The 20,776-nt window shown below is 43.1% G+C and overlaps 1 protein-coding gene across 3 annotated transcripts in view; it reads right to left on the bottom strand.

The window, feature by feature from the left end:
* The window catches only part of LOC111156663 (farnesyl-diphosphate farnesyltransferase 1), a 31,746-nt gene extending 11,170 nt beyond the window's left edge, over positions 1-20,576 (bottom strand). The window contains exons 1-6 of one of the 3 annotated variants that reach the window (XM_022517708.1): positions 20,395-20,444; positions 19,209-19,392; positions 10,558-10,655; positions 9,436-9,619; positions 5,754-5,882; positions 2,854-3,045 (exon numbers count right to left, since the gene is read on the bottom strand). In XM_022517708.1, the coding sequence (XP_022373416.1) occupies positions 2,854-3,045; positions 5,754-5,882; positions 9,436-9,619; positions 10,558-10,649 (597 nt within the window). In that variant the 5' untranslated portion in view covers positions 10,650-10,655; positions 19,209-19,392; positions 20,395-20,444. Of the gene's footprint in view, positions 1-2,853; positions 3,046-5,753; positions 5,883-9,435; positions 9,620-10,557; positions 10,929-19,208; positions 19,393-20,394 lie in introns of those variants that run through there. The other 2 variants (XM_022517703.1, XM_022517701.1) reach the window with 2 other exon arrangements.
* Between the last annotated feature and the right edge of the window lie 200 nt (positions 20,577-20,776).

Here is a 20,776-nt window from a genome sequence, read left to right as displayed (position 1 = left end):
CAGACAGAGAGAGAAGGGAGAAAGCGTACAAGCAGGGGGAGTGGCAGATGAGGTAGAAGCAGCCTCCCTGCAGAGCAAGGAGCCCAATGTGGGACTTGATCCCCAATAAAGATCTACTCTAGAACAGAACTAGACATGAAGCCCAATGACTGCTAACATCAAAAGTGGGCAAAGATCAGACGTTGTGTGCCTCACGATAAGAGAGCACCACACCCTTCAGGAGGCAGATGCTCATTTCTCTTTAGATTTAAACACATTTGCTGTGTTTCAACCCACTGCAGTCTTTATTCTTTTCAATATTCAAATTGTTCCATATGTGGTCAGTGAAGGCACCTTTAAACTGGACCCTACACCTTTTTACCCTATACTTTGTACTTTGATAGCTCCCTTACTTTCTGGCACGACAGTATATTCTCAGTTCCTATCCCCTATTCTGTGTGGTGGAAAACAGTATTAAAAGACCAAACTGGAACACCAGCGGTACCCATTATTACTGGTTTGTTTCTACACCTCTTTGTAGAGAGAGCGAGACTTTTTTTTTAATAGAGAATCTGTATCAGGAATTTGTGCTGACATTTTCAAGTCAGTTTAGGATTATGGGAGTTTTGCTTAACTTTATTATTAGTTTTATATTTGTACCTTTTATTTTAGACTGAACATCTTGGTTCCCAGACTGATATGAACACAACTGCCTATTTGCTGTATGTTGCAGTGTTTCTGTAATAGTTTCAGTATTTCAATAACAATATTATTCCCAGTATAATTATGTACACATTTTATTACGTTGAGTATGTTTACGGTGCTGTGCACCTTGCTTTTTTTTCACTTAATAATATAACCTGGAGATTACTCCATAGTAGTATAGTTATTTCTGTGCTCCACCAAGGGAATATACCATAGTTCGTTCAATCAGTCCGGTATAGATGGACATCTCAGTTGCTTATAAACTGTAACTATTAGAAACAAAGCTGCACCACTAAGCCCCCATATTATTCACTTGCCAAGCTGCCAGCGCTCAGGGCTATTTGCACCAGGATACACTCTTCCCAGCCACAGAGTGCCTGCGTCCCCAGTTTTTCTCAACGACTTTTTGCCAGTCCGGCACTGGATAGTCTCTCAGGGTTCTTTTCTCTCTTTTTTGGTTAAGCTATTTGGACTGACATTTAATAAGCACCCTGGCCAAGGTTTATCTCACTTTATTCACACCACTATCCTGTGGTCTAACAGCTTTTCAATATTACAGAAGAGGAAGTAAACGGTGTGCAGACCTGTAGAGCCTGGGGGGACGTGCCTGGATGACAGCAGTGTGATGACAAGGGACAAGCCCCAGCTGGGACCCAGAGACTCAAGTGGCCCTTCCAGGTGGCCCCTGACTCACTGCGGGTCCTCACACAAACCACTTCCCTTCGCTGAGCCGTGGCATCCCAGAAGGGTGGTCAAGAGCTCTTTGGCAACCTTGCCCACAGAGGAGACACCTGGGAAGCTTGGCAAACTAGGATGTCTCAGCCCAGGGTCGTTTTAATGTGAATTTTTCTTATTGGGTGTGGGACTGATCATCTTTTCAGCTGTTTAAGGATCTTTCTTTCAAAAAAAAACAAAAAAAAAAAATACTTCTTTCTGTGAATAACCTGTTATCTCTTTACCCAGTTTTCTATAAGGTAGCTGGTCTTAACTTTTAGCAGTTTTTATATTAGGAATAGCAGTCCCATATTTGCTGTTTAAGTTGCAAATATTTTCCCTACTTTGTCACTTGCCTTTTTTTCACTTTAAAATCATTTGGTTGGTGGGGAGGGTATGTGCTATGGTGAGTGCTGTGAAGTGTGTAAACCTGGCAATTCACAGACCTTACCCCTGGGGATAAAAATATATTATATGTTTATTAAAAAAAAAAAAATCATTTGGTTGGGGTGCCTGGGTGGCTCAGTCAGTTAAGTGACTGACTTCAGCTCAGGCCATGCATGATCTTAGGGTCCTGGGATGGAGGTGCTCCCTGCTCAGCGGGGAGTCTGCTTCTCCCTCTGCCTCTGCCCCTTCCCCTGTTCACGTTCTGTCTCTCAAATAAATAAAATATTTACATAATAAAAAAATTAAAAAATTAAAAGCCCTTGCTTTTAGGAAATCATTTTATGGAAAGCAATAGACAAATACTGGAGTAAAATCAGGACACAGTCCTAATACTTTCTAGCTGTCCTTCTGAATAAAGCCAACCTCCAAGGCTTTCCTTGACTACCTGTTTTTTTAAAATTAAGTCAAAGATCAACTCTTCTCTTATAATGAACATTCTGTAGTTTTTGCCTCTCCCTCTCTATGGTCTTCCTCCTTCTTGCCACAGAATCCCTTTTTGACAGGGGTTGGGGGTAGGGTGGAATCCATTCTGTGTGTTGGGAAGATATAACCCAGGTCTGGCCAGAGTACTCAGCCCTCTGGCTACATGGTAACTGATTATGGGTTGGGCACAGGATCCATGTCTCATCAACTGGGCCTTCCTAAGAACTTCTTTATTAAGTTAGTAGATTGTGAGTCATGAATCGTTATATCCACCACTTGGAGAAAGCCTATTCAAGAGATAGAAAGAACGGGGATAAAGCCTCTGTGTGAGCATGTGAGCGTGTGTGTGTGTGTGTGTGTGTGTGTGTGTGTGTGTGTGTGTGCGCATTACTATACATAGTCTGAACCCCAGGATTTAGCCAGTCTACTCTGAAGCAAACTAAATCCTAACCTGTTTCATATATTCTCTTACATTGTCTAAGGTAGTTTGTTCACATTTTTATCATTTGCAACCAAAAGATTTGTTTTGTTTTGTTCTCAGAAAGTACTTAAAATTATTTTTCTCAAATCTCCTACATCTGTTACCTCTTGAGGCCAAAACTCTCTGCCTTCTCGATGGTCTTCCAGATAATCACGAATGATGTTTGTTTTCTGCAGAAACAGGCCCATAGAATTGGCACGTTCTGTGTCTTCACCAACTAAGGGGTCTTCTAACTCTGAGAGTGAGAACAGACGGGAAAGGCCAATTCCCACCAGCCCGGCGACACAGTGACAGTACTGTAAGAAACAATGAAGTACTTACTACAATGGAAACATCCGAGATAATTGCCTATAAAAAAGATCCCAAAAGCCAAAAAAAGATAACAAAATCCCAAAACAGGTTCCAAACAGAATGTACAAGATCAGATTTTGATTAAAAAACACAAATATGCACTATGTACATGTGAGGAATAAAAAACACGTGCACAAAAGATTTAACCAAAGTGACCTCTGATCTCTGGCTGGTGTGATGGCTTTATTTTTTCACCTGCTTTTCCATATTTCTACTGTGGACATGCACTACTCCTAGAATAAAAGGTCATTGAAAAAATAAACTAGTACAGTAAGCTTTTTAATATCTAAAATTGAGGGTGAAGGCAATGAGGGAATAAGGAATATTCTAATAGAAACTAGAATAGTAAGTGGAGCTTGGTCTCGAAGACACTTCAAGATCTTGCCATGTCTCAAAACCTTCATTACATAGAAGGACAAAGTACCACAGCTCTGTTCTTGCCACTGTTCAAAGCACTCTGCATATTCAGTCCTCACAAACACCTTTATGAGGCACGTATTATTACTACCACCATTTTACAGAAGTGCAAACTGGGGCAGACAGAGTTCAGTCAATTAATTACCCAAGATCACTCATCTGGAAGTTAGAGGCGAGGGACTCAAAGCCAGGTGGTCTGGCTTACAAGGCGGGTTCTAACAACTTTGCTGAAACTGCCTTTTCTCCAAAGAGATCTTGGTAAACATCATTCTTGATTATCAAAGAAGTTTTTTTCCTGTAAAAGTAGTTTGCCAAAGCTCTCCTCTCTTAAAAAGAATATTCCAAGACAACTTAATGCAATACTCTTATGAAATGAATGTCCATTACACACTGTAAGAGGTAGAGAGCAGTTAATGAAGGTACGCTCTGGGGGGGACAACAGCAAGGGTGAATGTTCGGGAAAGACCCAAGGAGGGCCTCTGGATGAAAGAAACACAAAGCCAGACTAATCAAAGGGCACAATGAAACGGCAAAGAGAAAGCACTCAAAATGTGGTCTAAGAATGGAAGACTCTGGAAAGAGTAAAGATAGGCTAAAATAGAGAAATGAGCTGTGGACAGCTAAAAGAAACTTAAAAAGAATTACTAGAAATTTAAAAACATCAGTACGTCCTTGGCACTGCCCTAGGAAAAGGAGATTTTAAGATAACAGTTCTTTGGATAGAAATATTCCTAGACTGGAAGTAGTCCTCTTCCTCCAAAGTTGAAGGGGGGGGGGGGGAGAATCACTCAAAGTACTGAATTTCATCTCATCAGAAATTATACTCAACAAACTGTCACTGGGTCTTCCTAAGAGGTCTGCAGAGCAGAAAAGAGAGTCACCACGCAGCTAACCAGTGCTGATTCCTGGCCCGGAGAAGTTTCAGCTTTAACTTTAATTTCATAAATGGGTAATTCCAGCAGCAGCATCACTCATGCTAACTTGGAGAGCATAATCCAGCAGCCACAAAGATGTTGCCGGCAAATTTTGAGGACTGAAGGATTAAGAGGCCAGACTTTGAACCTATATTCACCCAGGGAGTATGCATGTAGTCACCTCTCTTCTGAGATCCTAACTTAAACACTATTAAAGATACAAAATACACACATAGTTCAGATGTTTAAAATGTCTTTGCTTCCACTGGGGAGATGAAGAAGTCTCCCAAACATCCTTCCTACGGAAAACGGGCAACAACCCTCCTTCCTATCCAGTATTTTGATGCTTAGTTTAGTCCCCATGGTCAATTAGGTCACTTTGTCTAGACAGGCACTTTCTCCCTGTCCCCTAACTCCTACCCTGGCCATATCCTACGCAGGGGCTGCTCAGGAGTAAACTCAGGCCAAATAAAAGTCATCATAATTTTATCTGCCACATCATCTGCTCTCATTGCCCTTTCCAGCTACCCTGCCTCCCGAGGAAGACCACCTCACCCATGTGGGGTCTCCCACGCTAATCCCCACACATATTCGTTTCTAACTGCCATATGAACTGGGGGAGGGAGGCTGAGAAACTTGGAACTTCTCCCATTGTGTTAATTCTGTAAGGAGATGACGGGAAAGGAAGCAGTATGGTATTGGAGAGTTACTCACTCCTCAGCACAACACACCCATGATCCTAAGTCAGTACCTCTGGATACTCAAAAAGTTGCAAAGGAAACACACATATAATTTAACAGTTTAAGTGGTACCTACTTCTCAACAAATGGGGTCAGGCTGGCACAGAGTTTAAAAGTCATCTTGCGCTAAGATCGAACTGGAAACTGATTCAGATGCTAAGGTGTGTCCACATAAACACATACTCAGTGATGGAAGAAAGCAAATAAGCAAAACCACATTTTTGAAGATTTGAAAACCTCGGCTATCTCTATATTACATTAAGTAATTTGGCCATTTATCTAAAATTTCACAGCAAGTCAGAGGCACTTCTAGAAGCTTAATGTTTGTACCTCTGGGACAGGTTAAATTCACTTTGGCCTAACTTAATGGCAAACTCCCTAGGGCATGAATTATTTCAAGTATTCAACTCTAAGCCCCTTTATTAAGTGTTTATGATGAGACATTCAAGCTACACAGGTGGGCTGTAAAACCAGAAAACTTGGAACTGGTAAGACAACTTTCTTCCTCACTCTGAACTTCATAGCACGTACTGCCAGCTCTGTTCTATGTGCCACATACCAACACAGCTTTTAAACACTGACCTTGTCCCACTCCTGTTCAGAGGTTACTTGTTTATCCAAAAACTCCGCCATCCCAAATCCCATTTTCTGGCAAATGTCAACAATCACTGTTTGATACTTCTCAGCCAAATTTCTAAACTCGAGGGAGATCTGGAAATGGAAATCACACACACAAAAAAAAAAAAAGAAAGAAAAAATATGAAATATGTATTTACACTGGGAACATGGTACACACAGATTGTAAGATAAAATAACAGTAGAACTCATTAAGACTCCCAGATGAGTCATCTATAAGCCTAACACCAGGTCATGCTAGTTTTCTACATATTGCGTAATAAGCTCAGAAATGTTATAATTGTTAAAATAAAAGGGTCTAAAAACTGCTAAAGTTTCTAAAGAAAATCAAAGTCTCACTCTACACTCATCTTTCTAATAGATAATAAATGAGGTGTTTCAACATAAAGTGGACATAAACATAAGAATTTTAGGAAGAATGCCCCATTTTAGACAAACCTCATGATAGGGAAGACTCATTCCTTCAAACATGCACCAAGTACTTCCTATGTAACAAGCTTTGTTCTAGGCACTGGGGATACACAGCCTGGAAAGGAACAGAAACTTAAACTTGGTACAGTTTACATTCTACGGAGGAGATGAGCCACCATTTTTATCATCGATTTCTAAATTTCTATCAGGAAGTTATAGTGTCTCCCCTACTATAAGGCTAAATGTTAAAATTACATTACCATAAAATACAAACATTGAATGAACATTGAAATATATTTCATAACTAATTCATAGCTCAATAAATATATGTTATTACCAATATTAGCATTTAAAAATAACCCTATGCTATTCTTTAAGTTGTGTTTGGGGTAGGTCTCAAAGACTACTAGTTTCCACTAGTACCAGGCGAAAAAGATAAGCTCTAATCCATAATATACAGCGAAAGTTCTAGAAAGCCTGGCTTCAAATGATACTAACTAATGACCACAAAGCATAAAACACCAGGTTCAATCTCAATGCACACACACTGGGGAGAGGCTCACTTGGTGAGAACACTCTGTCTAGGCTTATGCCTAAAGTCTGTGGGACCTGGGACAAGAGCACAAAAGGAGGTGCACACACCATACTGGCTCAAAATCTTGAAATTATCAGTCACACTAGTAACCTGTTAAACAGTATGTGCTATTCTCTTGCTTTTACAAAGGCCTTCACCACAACCTGAAGGACTCAGGTACGAGTTTAAATCTCCCTCAGGGCTCTATTCCAAAAGGCAGCAGAGCAGACACTGGCAATCCCCAGCTTTTGGTCTGCAGCCTGGCCCTCCCACTCCCAACTCTGTCTAGCACCCAGAAGGCCTAGGGGCAGAGTCACTGGCGCACGGTTCACCCTGGAGAAGACAGGCCTGAGGAAACAGACTGCAAACCTGAAAAGAAGGCTCAGGGAGTTAAGGGCAAGGAATTCCACATACCTGGAATATAATCTAGAAGGCAAGCTGCATAAGATCTGGGTAGGCACACTCCCATGGCACTGGGGAACCCTCACCCCTTTGAGTGGGGCCTTCTAAAGTGAGGGGCTGGGAGGGGCGGGCCCTTCTTCCCTCAGTCTAAGAGCAGTACTGTGTGAGTGAGGCCAAATTAATTGTTCTGCCCTAGGACCTCACCCGAAACTGATGGCGCGCATAACCCAAGGACACTGCTTTACCCTTCAAATTGTGCATCTTGTCTCAAGGAGATGCTGGGATAGATTAGCAGGTGCGCAAAACTTTCCCAATGAAAATAAGACACTACGATTTTCCATATATCCCTATCTCAATAGGAATGACAGGCTGAAAGGACCTCTGATTTGAAGTTCCATCCTCACCAACACATAGCTTCGTATATTTCACGTTCTTAAGGATATAAAAAGTCAACACCAGCAAAATGGTGATGCCTGGCCTGTGCACTCTGCTCCCTTCTATTCTGGCAGAGCGAGTTTCTGCTCTCCACAGGGGAGGCTCTGTTCTCTCACCCCACTACCCAACATAGGAAAGGATAGATTTAATGTTGAAATTTGCTTGAACAAACTGTTGTTTTCTCATTGGAATACAATATTTATAAAGACAACTTTGGTTTTCTAAGCATACTGAAATATTATCTAAACATTTACTCGCTATATCCCCCCAAATTATTCTGACATTCACACATTTTCATATTCTTTCATTTTTGCTGAGTAGGTAGGGCTGCCTTGATTTTTCAAATACCTATGACATTTATCCCACAACTAGAAATTATTTAATTGTTATGAATCTACTCAATTTGAAAATAGTGTGGAAGGTTTTTTGTGTTTTCTTTTTTTTCTTTTTTTTTTTTTTTTTGAGGCTTTAGCTAGAATAGCTAGAACATAACTTTTTTAAGTGAGAATACACATCAGGACACCTGGGTGGCTCAGTCAGTTATGCATCTGTCTTCAGCTCAGGTCGTGAGAGGTGTTCTAGGAGAGCCAAATCACTGGTACCTTCTCTAGGTGAGTGCTCTCACTCTCTACCTAATTATTCTTCACAGGTTCTTTTTTCCTTTTTCTTGTTTTCTATTGTATTGTACTGGATCAGCTCCATGTAATTACTTCTCACAGATTTCTTTTCTTCTGGTTTGAACTTTATTGTCTTTCATTTTTGTCTTTGACACCAAAGACATGCTCTCAGTAATCTGAAATAACCCTTCCTCCAAAGGAGTCTCTCAAACATTCTTTTGTATGGGGTGGATTACAGCCCTCCCCACTCAGGAATATAGATCTGTTTCAGTAGCAACAGCCACAAGAGGACAATTCTTCCTCCCAAATTCTGGCAACTGTGTACAAAAGGAAGGGCTTCTTTGGTCTGTTAGAGAACATGAGACTTCACTAAATCAACCTTTTATTTATGTGATATGAAAGAAGAACTTATTTAGGGGCACCTGGGTGGCTCAGTGGGTTAAGCCACTGCCTTCGGCTCAGGTCATGATCTCAGGGTCCTGGGATCGAGCCCCGCATCGGGCTCTCTGCTCAGTAGGGAGCCTGCTTCCCCCCTCTCTCTGCCTGCCTCTCTGCCTACTTGTGATCTCTGTCAAATAAATAAATAAAAAAATTTTTTTAAAGGTTTTATTTACTTATTTGACAGAGATCACAAGTAGGCAGAGAGGCAGGCAGGGAGAGAGAGGAGGAAGCAGGCTCTCCGCGGAGCAGAGAGCTCGATGTGGGGCTCGATCCCAGGACCCTGGGATCATGACCTGAGCTGAAAGCAGAGGCTTTAACCCACTGAGCCACCCAGGCGCCTCAATAAATAAAATCTTAAAAAAAAAAGAGAGAAATGTATCTTTCCAAAGGAAGAAACACTGGACTTATAGGCAACATACTGGTAACAGTAATAGCAGTTAATACCATTCTAACCTGTCTTGACTCTTTCAAACCTCACAACAGTACTACGAGGTGGGTACTATTATTATCACTATAGATGGAGAAACTGAGGTTTATACAGGCTGCATCACTCCACACCAGTTAATAAGGGGAAGGGGTGGGATTCCAACCCAGGCAGCGTAGCTTCAGAGTTCTTACCCATCACATTAGATTACACTACCCTCACACTGCCAATTTTACAGTTCTCTACAGGGATGAGGGCTGGCTGACAATTACATCATCAGTTATACACACAACCATAGGCAGAAGAGATTTGTAATTCCGCTACCGTTGGGAAGTCCTCTAGCACTTGTCGATCCTTCTCCTTGCTCTCCATATACCGCCAGTCTGGTTCATAAAGGTAAGAGTGAAAGTTGTGTAGCAGTGGAACCTTTTTTTCTATACTGATGGTCATGTCATCTTCCAGAGTGTCCAGGGCTCGGAGGACCAGATAAAATATGCATACCGCATGGCTGTGAAAATGGAGGAACTATTAATATAACAGGACAAACATTCCAAGATATTTATTTCAAAATAACATGTCATTTATGCAAACCCTACTAGGACCCTACCTCTAAAGAACTATGAAAGGATAGCCAAAGCTTTTTGTATACAACAAGACATCTTAGTTTTCCTTTCTTAGGTGGGAGCAACAGACTTCAGTCCGTTATAAAAAACAAAACAAAAATCCTGCCGGCTGGATGTCACAACTACTCCCAGAATGAGTTACATTTAACGAACGTAGAACAACTGTACAAAGATCAACAGGCCAAGTGTTTACATAGAACTAGTATTTTTACCAATAAAAAATAAAGTAAAAAAACACAATAACTTCTCAGTATAATTACTATCACACACAAAGGCCACTGGTCCAGGTTCATGCAGGCAATCTGCCCATAAGCAACTTGGGCTGGTTCAGTCACAGGAGTCCTAAATTTGAGCACCAGGTGGGGTATAGAGATTGCTTGAATAAAACTTAAAACAACAAAAAAAAAGCAACTCTATTAGAATTAACCCCATATACTAGAATTACAAAGTAGCATACTTAAGCCAAGAAAAATTCATGACCTACTCAGAGAACTCAGAGTTCAGCTGCCAGGACTAAAAAAGAGTCAATAAACACCACCATCCCCCACCCCGCTTCCTCCCCGCTTCCCTGAAAGAGCTGGGCCCACAGGGACACTATTAGATGGCGAAGTGCCTGGAAGGGCATTCTAAAGTAAATACATGGGCTTTCCAACCACATTTCCTTCACTCTGGTGGGGCACACTCTAGATGAGCCACAAGCGGACACTACAACGCTAGGGACTGTCAGAAAGTAGCCTTGAGTGGCTCAACGTCCCGGACTAGCTCAAGGTCCCCAGGAAAAGCTCTCCTCCCCCACGTGAAAAGGAGCTGTCTGGCCACTCACCGCATTTCCCCATCCAGCCCCTGGATGACAGCTGAAAAACTGCGACTGGTCTGATTGAGATACTTGTAGCAAGTTTTCAAGCTGCTGCTCATTGAGTCCTGGGGACAGAGAAGACACACTGAGGTGGGAGATGCGGAGGAGCAGGAGTGGGACTGGGGCCAGCGGCAGGCTGACGGCGGGGTGCGCAGCCGGCCGCAGACGCCCTCCCCCCGCGGCCAGTCCTTGGAGGGCCAGGCGGCGGGAGACAAGGGGCAGCCGCGCGGCGGGGAGCCGGCGCCCGTGCCTGTGCCCCGGGGCGCCGCGGCAGGACTCAGCACAAAGGTCCGCTTGAACAGGGACATGGCCTTGGTGCCGCAGGCAGCCACGGCCATGGGAATCGTGGGGCCCGAGCAGAGTTTTCCCTCCACAGACCCGAGCGGGGCTGGGAGGCGCCCAGTGGGGCGGGGCGGGCTCTCCCTCCACCCCAACAAGCCTGTGGCTGGCCGGCCCCCCCCCCCCCGGGGCCGCGGCCCCCCACCCCGCCCCCCCCCCCCCCCCCCGCTTGCCATCCCTTCACCACCTGTGCCTCCCTCCAAGTCTTCCCCTTGTCCCTGGACCCCATGGACAGCTGCCGAAGCCCAGTCCACTCTGAGAAACTGGCTCTGCCTCCTGGTGCCTTCACCAAACTGGAGTCGGGCTCCTCTGAACCCTCCACTCTTGTACTTCTGTGTCTATCCCTGCATGGCTCAATTTTAGCAAGAATCCTGCTACTGATCACCCCGAACGACCGGCAGGGTTCCTCAGTCCCCATCATCTCATCACCCTGGTCTTCCTCTGGGAAGAATCCCACTAGGTTAGGTCGTGTGGTGAGAACGTCCCTCACCCCAGATGTTCCATCTTCATCTTTTCCATCCACCGATCCCTCCACTCTGCTCCTTGGCTAGAAATCCCCACTTTTCCTTGTTGTATTCAGAATTGAGCCCAGTTCTTTTTTTTTTTTTTTTTTTTTTTAAGATTTATTTATTTATTTGACAGACAGAGATCACAAGTAGGCAGAGAGAGAGGAGGAAAGAGACTCCCTGCCCAGGAAAGAGCCAGATGCGGGGCTCGATCCCAAGACCCCGGGATCATGACCTGAACGGAAGACAGAGGCTTTAACCCATTGAGCCACCCAGGCGCCCAGAACAGAGCCCAGTTCTATACTGAGGTCTCTTTTCTTCTCTTTTCTATACTGAGTCATTGCAATAACTATTCTGAAGAAACTGTTTTTACTGCTTTAACTACCGTCCACCTCTGGCTTTTTTTTTTTTTTCCTCACTTCTTCTATGCTCTGGAAAGATATTACTTTTAAGATTTCTGATCCTCTTTCTCTTTCAAATTAGTAAGCTGTAATAAGCTGCTTCCTGAACTTCACTCTTCCCTAAGGAAAACAAGAATCGTTTTTTGTTTTGTTTTTTAAGATTTATTTATTTATTTATTTATTTGACAGATCACAAGTAGGCAGAATGGCAGGCAGAGATAAGGAAGCAGGCTCCTTGATGAGCAGAGAGCCCAATGTGGAGCTGGATCCCAGGACCCCAAGACCATGACCTGAGCCAAAGGCAGAGGCTTTAACCCACTGAGCCACCCAGGCGCCCCCAACAAGAATCATTTTTTCCAGGAAAAAAAAAAGCCATAGTTTCAAAGCAAGCATAGCTGAAAGAATTGCTGTGTATTTTATACAGACTTTAATTTTAGAGCTGTTTTAGGTTCAGAGGAAAACTGAATGCAAAGTACAGAGTTCTTGTGTATCCCACCAACCCCTGGTCTCCCCCTCTCTCTTTTTAAGAAAAAGAAAACATTTGAAATATCTAACAGGGGAGTGGTTAAAAATATACCTAATGGCATATCCACTGGTGGGAAATACTGCAGTCACTTTGGAATGTTAACAGTGAATCCTGAACCCTAGCGGGCCCATGTTCTTTTTTATGTGTATTATTTCCTCAATTCCTATCATGGATGCATATCATATTAACAAGAGTAAAGCTTAAAAAAATTACATAATCATGAGAATTTCATTTTCTTGCCATGTTCAATAAAAAATGATTAATAAAAATTAGTGTTTACTGGGCACCATATTTAGTAAAATCATTTCATGCAGTGTCTGGCATACAAATATACTCAGTGAAGGTTTGATGAATAAATGAATATGTTCAGAATATTTATATATTTATTTTAAAAAGATTCTCTTTATTTATTTGACAGAGAGAGGGTGCACAGGTAGGGGGAATGGCTGAGGGAGAGGGAGAAACAGACTCCCACTGAGCCAGGAGCCTCGGTGTGGGCCTAGGATCATGACCTGAGCCCAAGGCAGGAGGTTAACCAACGGAGCCACCCAGGCGCCCCACCCCCACCCCCACTGAGAGTGTTTAAAACCATTCACCAACTCCTTCCCTCTCAAGTATAGAGAGGCCAGGCTTCAGGCTTTGCAGTCAAGTCAGAGAAACAGAATTAACAGCTACTACTGAGCTCTATGGCAGCTCTTCACAGAAACTGCTGTTACCAGGCCACAATGATTCCTTTCACTGCACTGCCAAATGTTTTAATCCTCAACTACAACTTATGGTTTAGGGGCTGACATCTAACCATGAGATCCTATAAAAGCTGGACAGGTTTTTGAAGAGCAACAATCTTAAAGAACACTACCCTTCCTTATCAACACACCTCTTCCACTCTTAAAGTGAGCAAGGTCAATAAACCCCTTCCCAGTCTCCTTCCCTCATCATTCTTCCTGTCACCTATTTGCTTCAGTTCCTCACTCCATAACAAAAATTTCCTCAAATGACCAAGAAGATACAGGAAGCTGTAACTATTAAGCACTGGAGAACTCGACTCACTATGAAAATTTCCACTGCTTGATTCCCATGGGCTGGCAGGGAGGAGAGGGTGGAAAAAAGACTAGAGCTAACAGCTGCCTGTCTCTGGAGCCTCCTGCTGTCTTCCACAGCTGTCTGACGCCAAGTACGTCAAGTACGCTCCCAAGAACGCGCAAGAGAGAAACAGGGATGAAAGGCATTTGGAGGAAGAGTGTGCAGTGGCTAGAAGTGTGAGACTGAACTCCCAGGACTGGGACTCCCAGGAAAAGTCCACAGGTGAACAGCTACCAACCATTCCCACAGCTCTCCTTCAGACTTGAATGCAGATTCCTCAGAATGGGGAGAAACCCCACAAATTTAACCAAATTTAGGTAAGATTAAGAACTACCATTGACTGGGCAGCTCCTGCATGCCAAGCACAATACAAATATTACTTTTTATCCTTACAAAATCCTTTAAGGAAGATATTACAGACTTATATCCACTTTCATTCAAACTTCATGGCCAGATGTATAGCAGAATTCAGAATTTTTAGTGCTTCAGAAAATAGGCAGTAAGATGCATATACAGCCCCAATTGCTATGGAGTAATATCCCATAATTAATTGTTAATATTTCCTCAGCAAAACACTCATATTTATACTAAGCCAGATTCACTTCAGTTAGGGGCAGTTTTGCTGCCAAATGACTTTGAGCCAGATTTATGAAAACATTTCTCATCTTCAGACCATTTCCGAGTTGGAAAATTGTGGTTCAGGGACTGCAATCAGTATCTCTGTTTTATAGATGAAGAAACTGTTACCTGGAGGTTAAGTTACCAAAAGTTATTTAGCTAAGAGTCAGGATTTAGACTTAATAGAGGCCAGAAATGCACGATTACAAAACACCTGCTTTTTCCATGATGTGCCATCTGGGTGATCACAGCAGCATGCCCCTATTTATGGATAGGCTCCTAAAAACTCAGTAGAAATCAAGTTTACTGAACCCTGAATTCCTACAGCCAAATCCTTCTGTGAAAGAAATAGTCAGCCATCAATACCTGCTAAGTGCACATTTCCCCCCAGTTTCTTTGTTACATAAGAGCAAAACTAAGGGGGCACCTGAGTGGCTCAACTGGTTTTAAGTCTCTGCCTTCAGCTCAGGTCATGATCCCAGGGTACTGGGATCGAGTCCTGCATGGAGCCTGGCATCAAGCTCCTTTCTCAAGGGGGAGTCTGCTTCTCCCTGTTTCCCCCCACTCCCCCTGCTCACTCTCTCAAATAAGTAAAATATTGGGAGAGAGAGAAACTAAGATCATGTTAAGTAAAAGAAAATGTGTGAACCTATGTTCCCTCTATTCAACCATTTTGTTTTTTAATGGCTCTTAGGGTTTTTAGGACTCAGAAAAACTGCGAGCAACAAAACAAATAATGTTGTACTGTACTGTTCATCAAATCTTAGAGCTAGAAGAGTCTCACTTAAAAAAAAAATCAAGAGATTATAGTGTGGAAAGTCTTCCGTTTCTAGGGGTAACCAATGCTACCCTTTTCTCCAACAGTCTTATTTTATAGAGAGGAGAATGAGTCAGAGAAATCAGGTCTCTGGACCTAAATCACAACCCTACAAATTGTGTATCCTGACTTTAGACACTCAGATCCTTTGCCCTGCTATTATTTTTCCTTGTAGTATTTACCTCCACCTGAAACGTTACTCAAGTAAACTCTTGAACAATGTGGGGATAAGGGACATGGACCTCTGCACAGCCAAAAATCTGCATATAATTTTTGACCCCCCCAAAACTTAACTACTTATAGCCTACTATGACCAAAAGCCTTACGGATAACATAAACAGTCGATTAACACATAGTTTTTTGTATGTTATATAATGATGTATTCTTACAATAAAGCTTAAGAAAAGAGAAAATACATTTACAGTGCCGTACTGTACTTAGTGGGAAAAAAATCCATGTGTAAGTAAATCCACACAGTTCAAAGTCATGTTGTTCCAGGGTCAACTGTACTTGCTTTTTTTTTTTCCCCCCACTTTGTCTTCCTTTAGAATGTAAGTAAGGTTCATAAAAGCAAGGTCTTGACCATCTTGTTCATTCTTTTGTCTCCGGCACCTAGGACAGTATCTGCCATGCATTTGGTGGTCACGTATTTGTTCAAGAAAGGAAAGAAGGAAGGAAGCTACTATACACCAGGTTGGGAAGGGAAGAGAGGAACTAGGAATTAAAGGGTATCTGCGATGTGCCAGGAGCACGTGTGATGGCGCTGGGATCTGATCAGTGATCTGGGGCCAGTCAAACCTGAGCTCTTCATTGCAGACAGCCTCCAAACAGGGAGCATGGAGGTTGTCAGACTAGCCTCAGTGGGCATCCTAGAACCACTAACTGAACAAGTTATCTAATTATTTTATGCCACTGTTTGCTAATCTGTAAAAGAAGAGTAATAATAGTGCTTGTCACTTTAGGGTTGTTGTCAAGATTGACTAAGTATGATGAGTTACAAAAGGGGCACAAAAGTTTGTGGCTCTTCCCATCAAGGGATGGGGTCTCTCTCTCTCTCTCTCTCTCTCTCTCTCTCTCTCTCTCTGCCTCCCTGCATGTGGGTTCCCTTGTGACTTTTTTTGGCCAATAAGACAGCAGCAAATGTGACTCATGCAAAGGCTTGAAGATACCAGGGCTAGCCTGTGGATGATGAAACACAGAAATACCAGTCTTTCCTCGCCACTCCAACCTACCATCTGCCAAATACCAGACTGTCCAGCCACAACCCGGCCAGCCAGCTGAGCAAGCCCAGAAGAAATCAACCAAACTGGCCCAGACCTTAGAACTCCCCAGCTCTCCCAGAAAACTGTGAACTCAAGTTGTTGGTATTTTAAGTCACTGAATTGTTTGTTTTTTTAATTATGGAAAAATATACAGAACATAAAATTTGTCACCTTAACCACTTTTAAGTGTGCAGTTCAGCAGTGTTAAATACATTCACAATGTTATAAACCCAATCTCCAGAATTAAGTCACTCAGTTTGGGCATGGTTTGTTATTCAATGAAAGTTAACTGATACACTGGAGATAAAAGACTTGAAGACCTTAGCATAGGGCCTGGTAAACATAAAAACTCAATAAATGCTATTATTATTAGGACACTGTTATTATCATTATTAATTTTATTAGTCTTACAATATAATTTCTTCCTAATCCCACTCACTTGTCAAATTTGTGTTCCAAAAATGTTGCCTTCATCAAGTCACTGTTCTGCTCTTAACCCTTACCTGCGTCACTGATTAGACACCTCAGCTCTTGGACTCCCACATGCCCTCAATGAACTTCATACTTCTAGCTTGTATTCTTCGATTTCAGGTTGCTTTTCTCTTCACTCCATACATGCTCAGTCATGCTCAGTCCTCTGTAACTTGGCCCACAGTAGTTTTTTCAACTGAGGAGGCTCCCCAACTAAATTAAATCTAATAACTTACAAAGCCCTTTTCCTGTGTTTTCTAAAATCATTTCACTTGGAGACATTTCTCATTTCACTAAAATTTTCTGAAATCAAAGTGTACTTAAGATTACTTGGCACTGGGGCGCCTGGGTGGCTCAGTGGGTTAAGCCTCTGTCTTCCCCTCCGGTCATGGTCTCAGGGTCCTGGGACTGAGCACCACATCAGGCTCTCAGCAGGGAGCCTGCTCCACTCCTCCCCCACCCACCCTGCCCTTCTACCTACTTGTGCGTGCGCTCTCTCTCTGTGTCAAATAAATAAAGATTACTTGGCACTGCCTAGGTTATCTGACCTTGGGACACTGATTCTCCATAGGACTGTGAACATATTCAGGGTGGCCATTTTCTACTCTGTGTCCATCACATGTAAGTGTTCTCAATTTTTAGCTGATTCTGGACAACCGTCTACTCAATGTGTCTCCTCTGCTTAATCATTTACCAACCTGGCATCTCTCCTTTTAAAGTCTAGTGGTCAAAGTTGAACAGTGCTCATTTAGTGTGGTCTGGTCCATCACCTGAATGACAAGCAGCGTGATGGGGGTAAGACAGTGAGCTCTGGAGTGAGACAGCCAGGGTCAAAGACAGGCTCTGCCCCAGGATAACTGGACCTCAGGCAGTTGATTAGCCACCTTATGCCTCTGTTCTAATCTACAAAATGCTAAAAATTATAGTACCTTCCTTATAAGGTTACTGGGACATTTAAATAATAGATGCAAGGAAGTATGTAAAATAGTGCTTGGCACATAGATAAGAGCTCAATAAATGTTAGCCATTATTGTGATGTCCTTTATCTAAAAGGTAAAAGATCTAAGTTTTAAAAGTCTCTCAGCAGGGTGTCAGAATGGAATAAATCATCCTGAACAAGTGCAATTAGGGATCTGACTGACTACAGTTCGAAGTCCACAGCATGACGAGGCTACCTAAAAAAGACAAGGAACACCGATGTAGTGGGGGGGGGGGCGGGGAAGGACTTTATTTGTACATGGCCATTTTATTTCTTAAGAAAAAACAAGAGATGAAGCAAATATAGCAAACACTATACATCTTGGAAACAGACACAAATTGGTTAGAGTATTTTCATTATTTTTCTATTTGCTTGAAATATTTTATAATTAAAATATACTTTTCAAAGTGAAAGCAGTTTTACACAGCATCCATAAGAAAGAAATTTTAAGTTCTGAAATGACCAGGTCACACTGAAAGAGTACCATTCTATTTTGAACACTAGACTTTAAAAGGAGACGCCAGGTTGGTAAATGATCTGGAAAGAGTAACAGATAATGATAGCTAAAGGAAGAACATAGAACATTTGGCTTGAATATCAGTATTCTCAGAGAGAACATGAGAGTTCTCTTAAAATATGGCAAGTACTGTATTACACAACAAGGATTGGACTCTGGTTCCAGAGGGAGAACAGAGCGAAAAAAGGTCAGCTTACTGTAAGGTAACACTTTCTAAAATCCAAAACTGTCTGCGGATGGAGTGGGCAAGTCTCCAGAGGCAGTGAACTACCTGTCGCAAGAGGTGTTCAGGAGACTGTACAAACTGGATTACAAAGCAGTGACTATTTTAGGTCACAGGTCCCTGGAAGAATATGATGACAGTAGACACTGTTCTCTCCTCAAAACACACAAATGTGCAGTAACATAAATATTTGCAAACAATTTCAAGAAAGCTCCAAAAACTCTTAGTAAGAATCTCTGATTAGGGCACCTGGGTGGCTCAGAGGTTAAGCCTCTGCCTTCGGCTCAGGTCATGGTCTCAGGGTCCTGGGATCGAGTCCCACATCGGGTTCTCTGCTCTGCAGGGAGCCTGCTTCCTCCTCTCTCTCTCTCTCTCTGCTTGCCTCTCCGCCCACTTGTGATCTCTCTCTGTCAAATAAATAAAATCTTCAAAAAAAAAAAAAAAAATCTCTGATTAAACATCTATTGAGCAAGGCACAGGAGCAATGTTTAGTTGTAATTCCTTTAGGCATCCCCCAAAAGATGAATCCCCTATTCCAGCCAGCAGTGAGCTCTCCCTACTGGAAATTTCCTTATGGCATTTACTATACTCTGCCACAGTTATTTAAGTTTCGCTTGTTTAAAAAGCTAGAGGTTTCTTAAGGGTAGTGCACCCACCTTTTATTCATTAGTTCACTAAAGGGACATCGAACAGGATTCCTATATCCAAATAGCTTAAAAATCCAGAATCAAATATAGAATCTTAAATCCAAAAGGGATTTGGGGATCATAAAACCAATACACAAATAACCACAATACAAGACTATGGGACTGTTACAAAGTAGTACCGGAGAAAATGGCAGAGGGAGTTTCACAGGTAACTTGTTATGGTGCCTACCTGAATTTTCTATTAACAATCGTAATGTTTTATTGACTTGACAAGATGGTGAGCTCTTTGTAGGTCTTATTTGTCTATACATGCCATCCTGCCACGGTCCAACCAGCATAACATCTAGCACGGAACGGGTGTCCAAAAATCTCCACTGAATGGTGAATAGATGTGGCACTCACTGAAGCTAGACCTTGAAGATGAGAAGGATGCCAAGTTATGAGGGAAAGAGCAGAATTTTTTTCTGATGGGAAATTAAAGTGGTTTAATAAAGGACACCAATTAAGAGTATATTTAAACAAAGAATAGTCTTTGTGATGTTCCCATCAGAGAAAAGAATTTAAAAGTTTTGATATAACCCACGAACTTGGCTGAATGTGTCTATTCATTCAATAATCACTTAAGAATCATTTTCTTGTTGTAGTAGATAACTCTGTAAGCAATCATTTAGCAAAGGACACAAGAATGAGGCAGATGAAATGTAAGTAAATAAAACCAAGTCTGGCCTTCAAGCGACCAACAATGTTGCTAATCGACAGAATACAGGTAACTAATAAGAACTTGGAAGAGTAAATATGTGTTATAAAAAAACCGAAGACGCACTGAGAAATTGGAATTGATCAGACTGCAGGACAGTGAGGCAAGCTTTTAGAAGAGGTGTAACCAAAAACTGAAGGATGAGCAAGGAAGGTTTCATTCCCGAAAAGGTATTGGGGCAATATTTGCATAGTTCATACCCTTCATGATATGCTCTCACACATCCTCTCCCACTTAAATCTACCCATATGATCTCAATTTTGCAACCACCTATTACGACACTGATAAACATCAATGCTCAAAGACAGAAGGACAGACGAAAAAATACCTGACAACCCATGTCTGGAAAGAACAGAAACGTTTTAAGCATCAAGACCATCACGTGAGGGAGGGCGAGGAAGGGAAGAGGAGGCTCGCCGAAGGGACGTCGGTCAGCTGGCCCGGATTTGGGGTAAGGGAAGCGGAACCAGGCTGGGCGGGTGGGGCCGCCAAAAGGGTTGGGTGTCTGCTACCCCTAGGGTAGGAGGGCGCCAGAGGCTTCCGGCACCCGCTCGCTGCGCCCCTCGCCCTCCATTGTGGGGCCTAGAGGCCAGGCTCTACGCCCGGGGACCGCGCGCAGCCCCCCGCCCCAGCCAGGATGCAAGGATGCTCGTCCCACCTGGTCCATCTGGGGTATCATCTTCCGCCGGCCCCCCATCTGGAAGCGCAGGAGGTTGTAGAACTCCTCGGGGCGCCCCAAGCACTTCACGAACTCCATGCTGGTAGCAGGCGGCCGGCTGCCGGGGCTCGGTGCTCAATTCCCGTATACCCCTGCAGGACACCCGCGGATTAAACCCAGGAGGCAAGACGGCTGGGGCGGAGCAGAGGCGGGCCCAAGCGGGCGCCACGCCCACTCCCCCCACCCACCTCAACGGGCCTCTGGCTCTCGCGCCACTTCTCGTGGGCTCACGGGGTTGGCTGACGGGCTCTGACTAGCTAGGACCGCTCACACGAGGAAGACGCTGGCCAATCGGCGGCAGGATGAGGCTGGCGTGACGACC

This window comes from Enhydra lutris, unplaced genomic scaffold, assembly GCF_002288905.1.
Source record: "Enhydra lutris kenyoni isolate GAN:26980312 unplaced genomic scaffold, ASM228890v2 scaffoldscaffold3, whole genome shotgun sequence".
NCBI classification, from domain to species: Eukaryota; Metazoa; Chordata; class Mammalia; order Carnivora; family Mustelidae; genus Enhydra; species Enhydra lutris.
The sequence above is the reverse complement of the archived record's forward strand: the minus strand, read 5'-3'. Positions and strand labels throughout refer to the sequence as shown.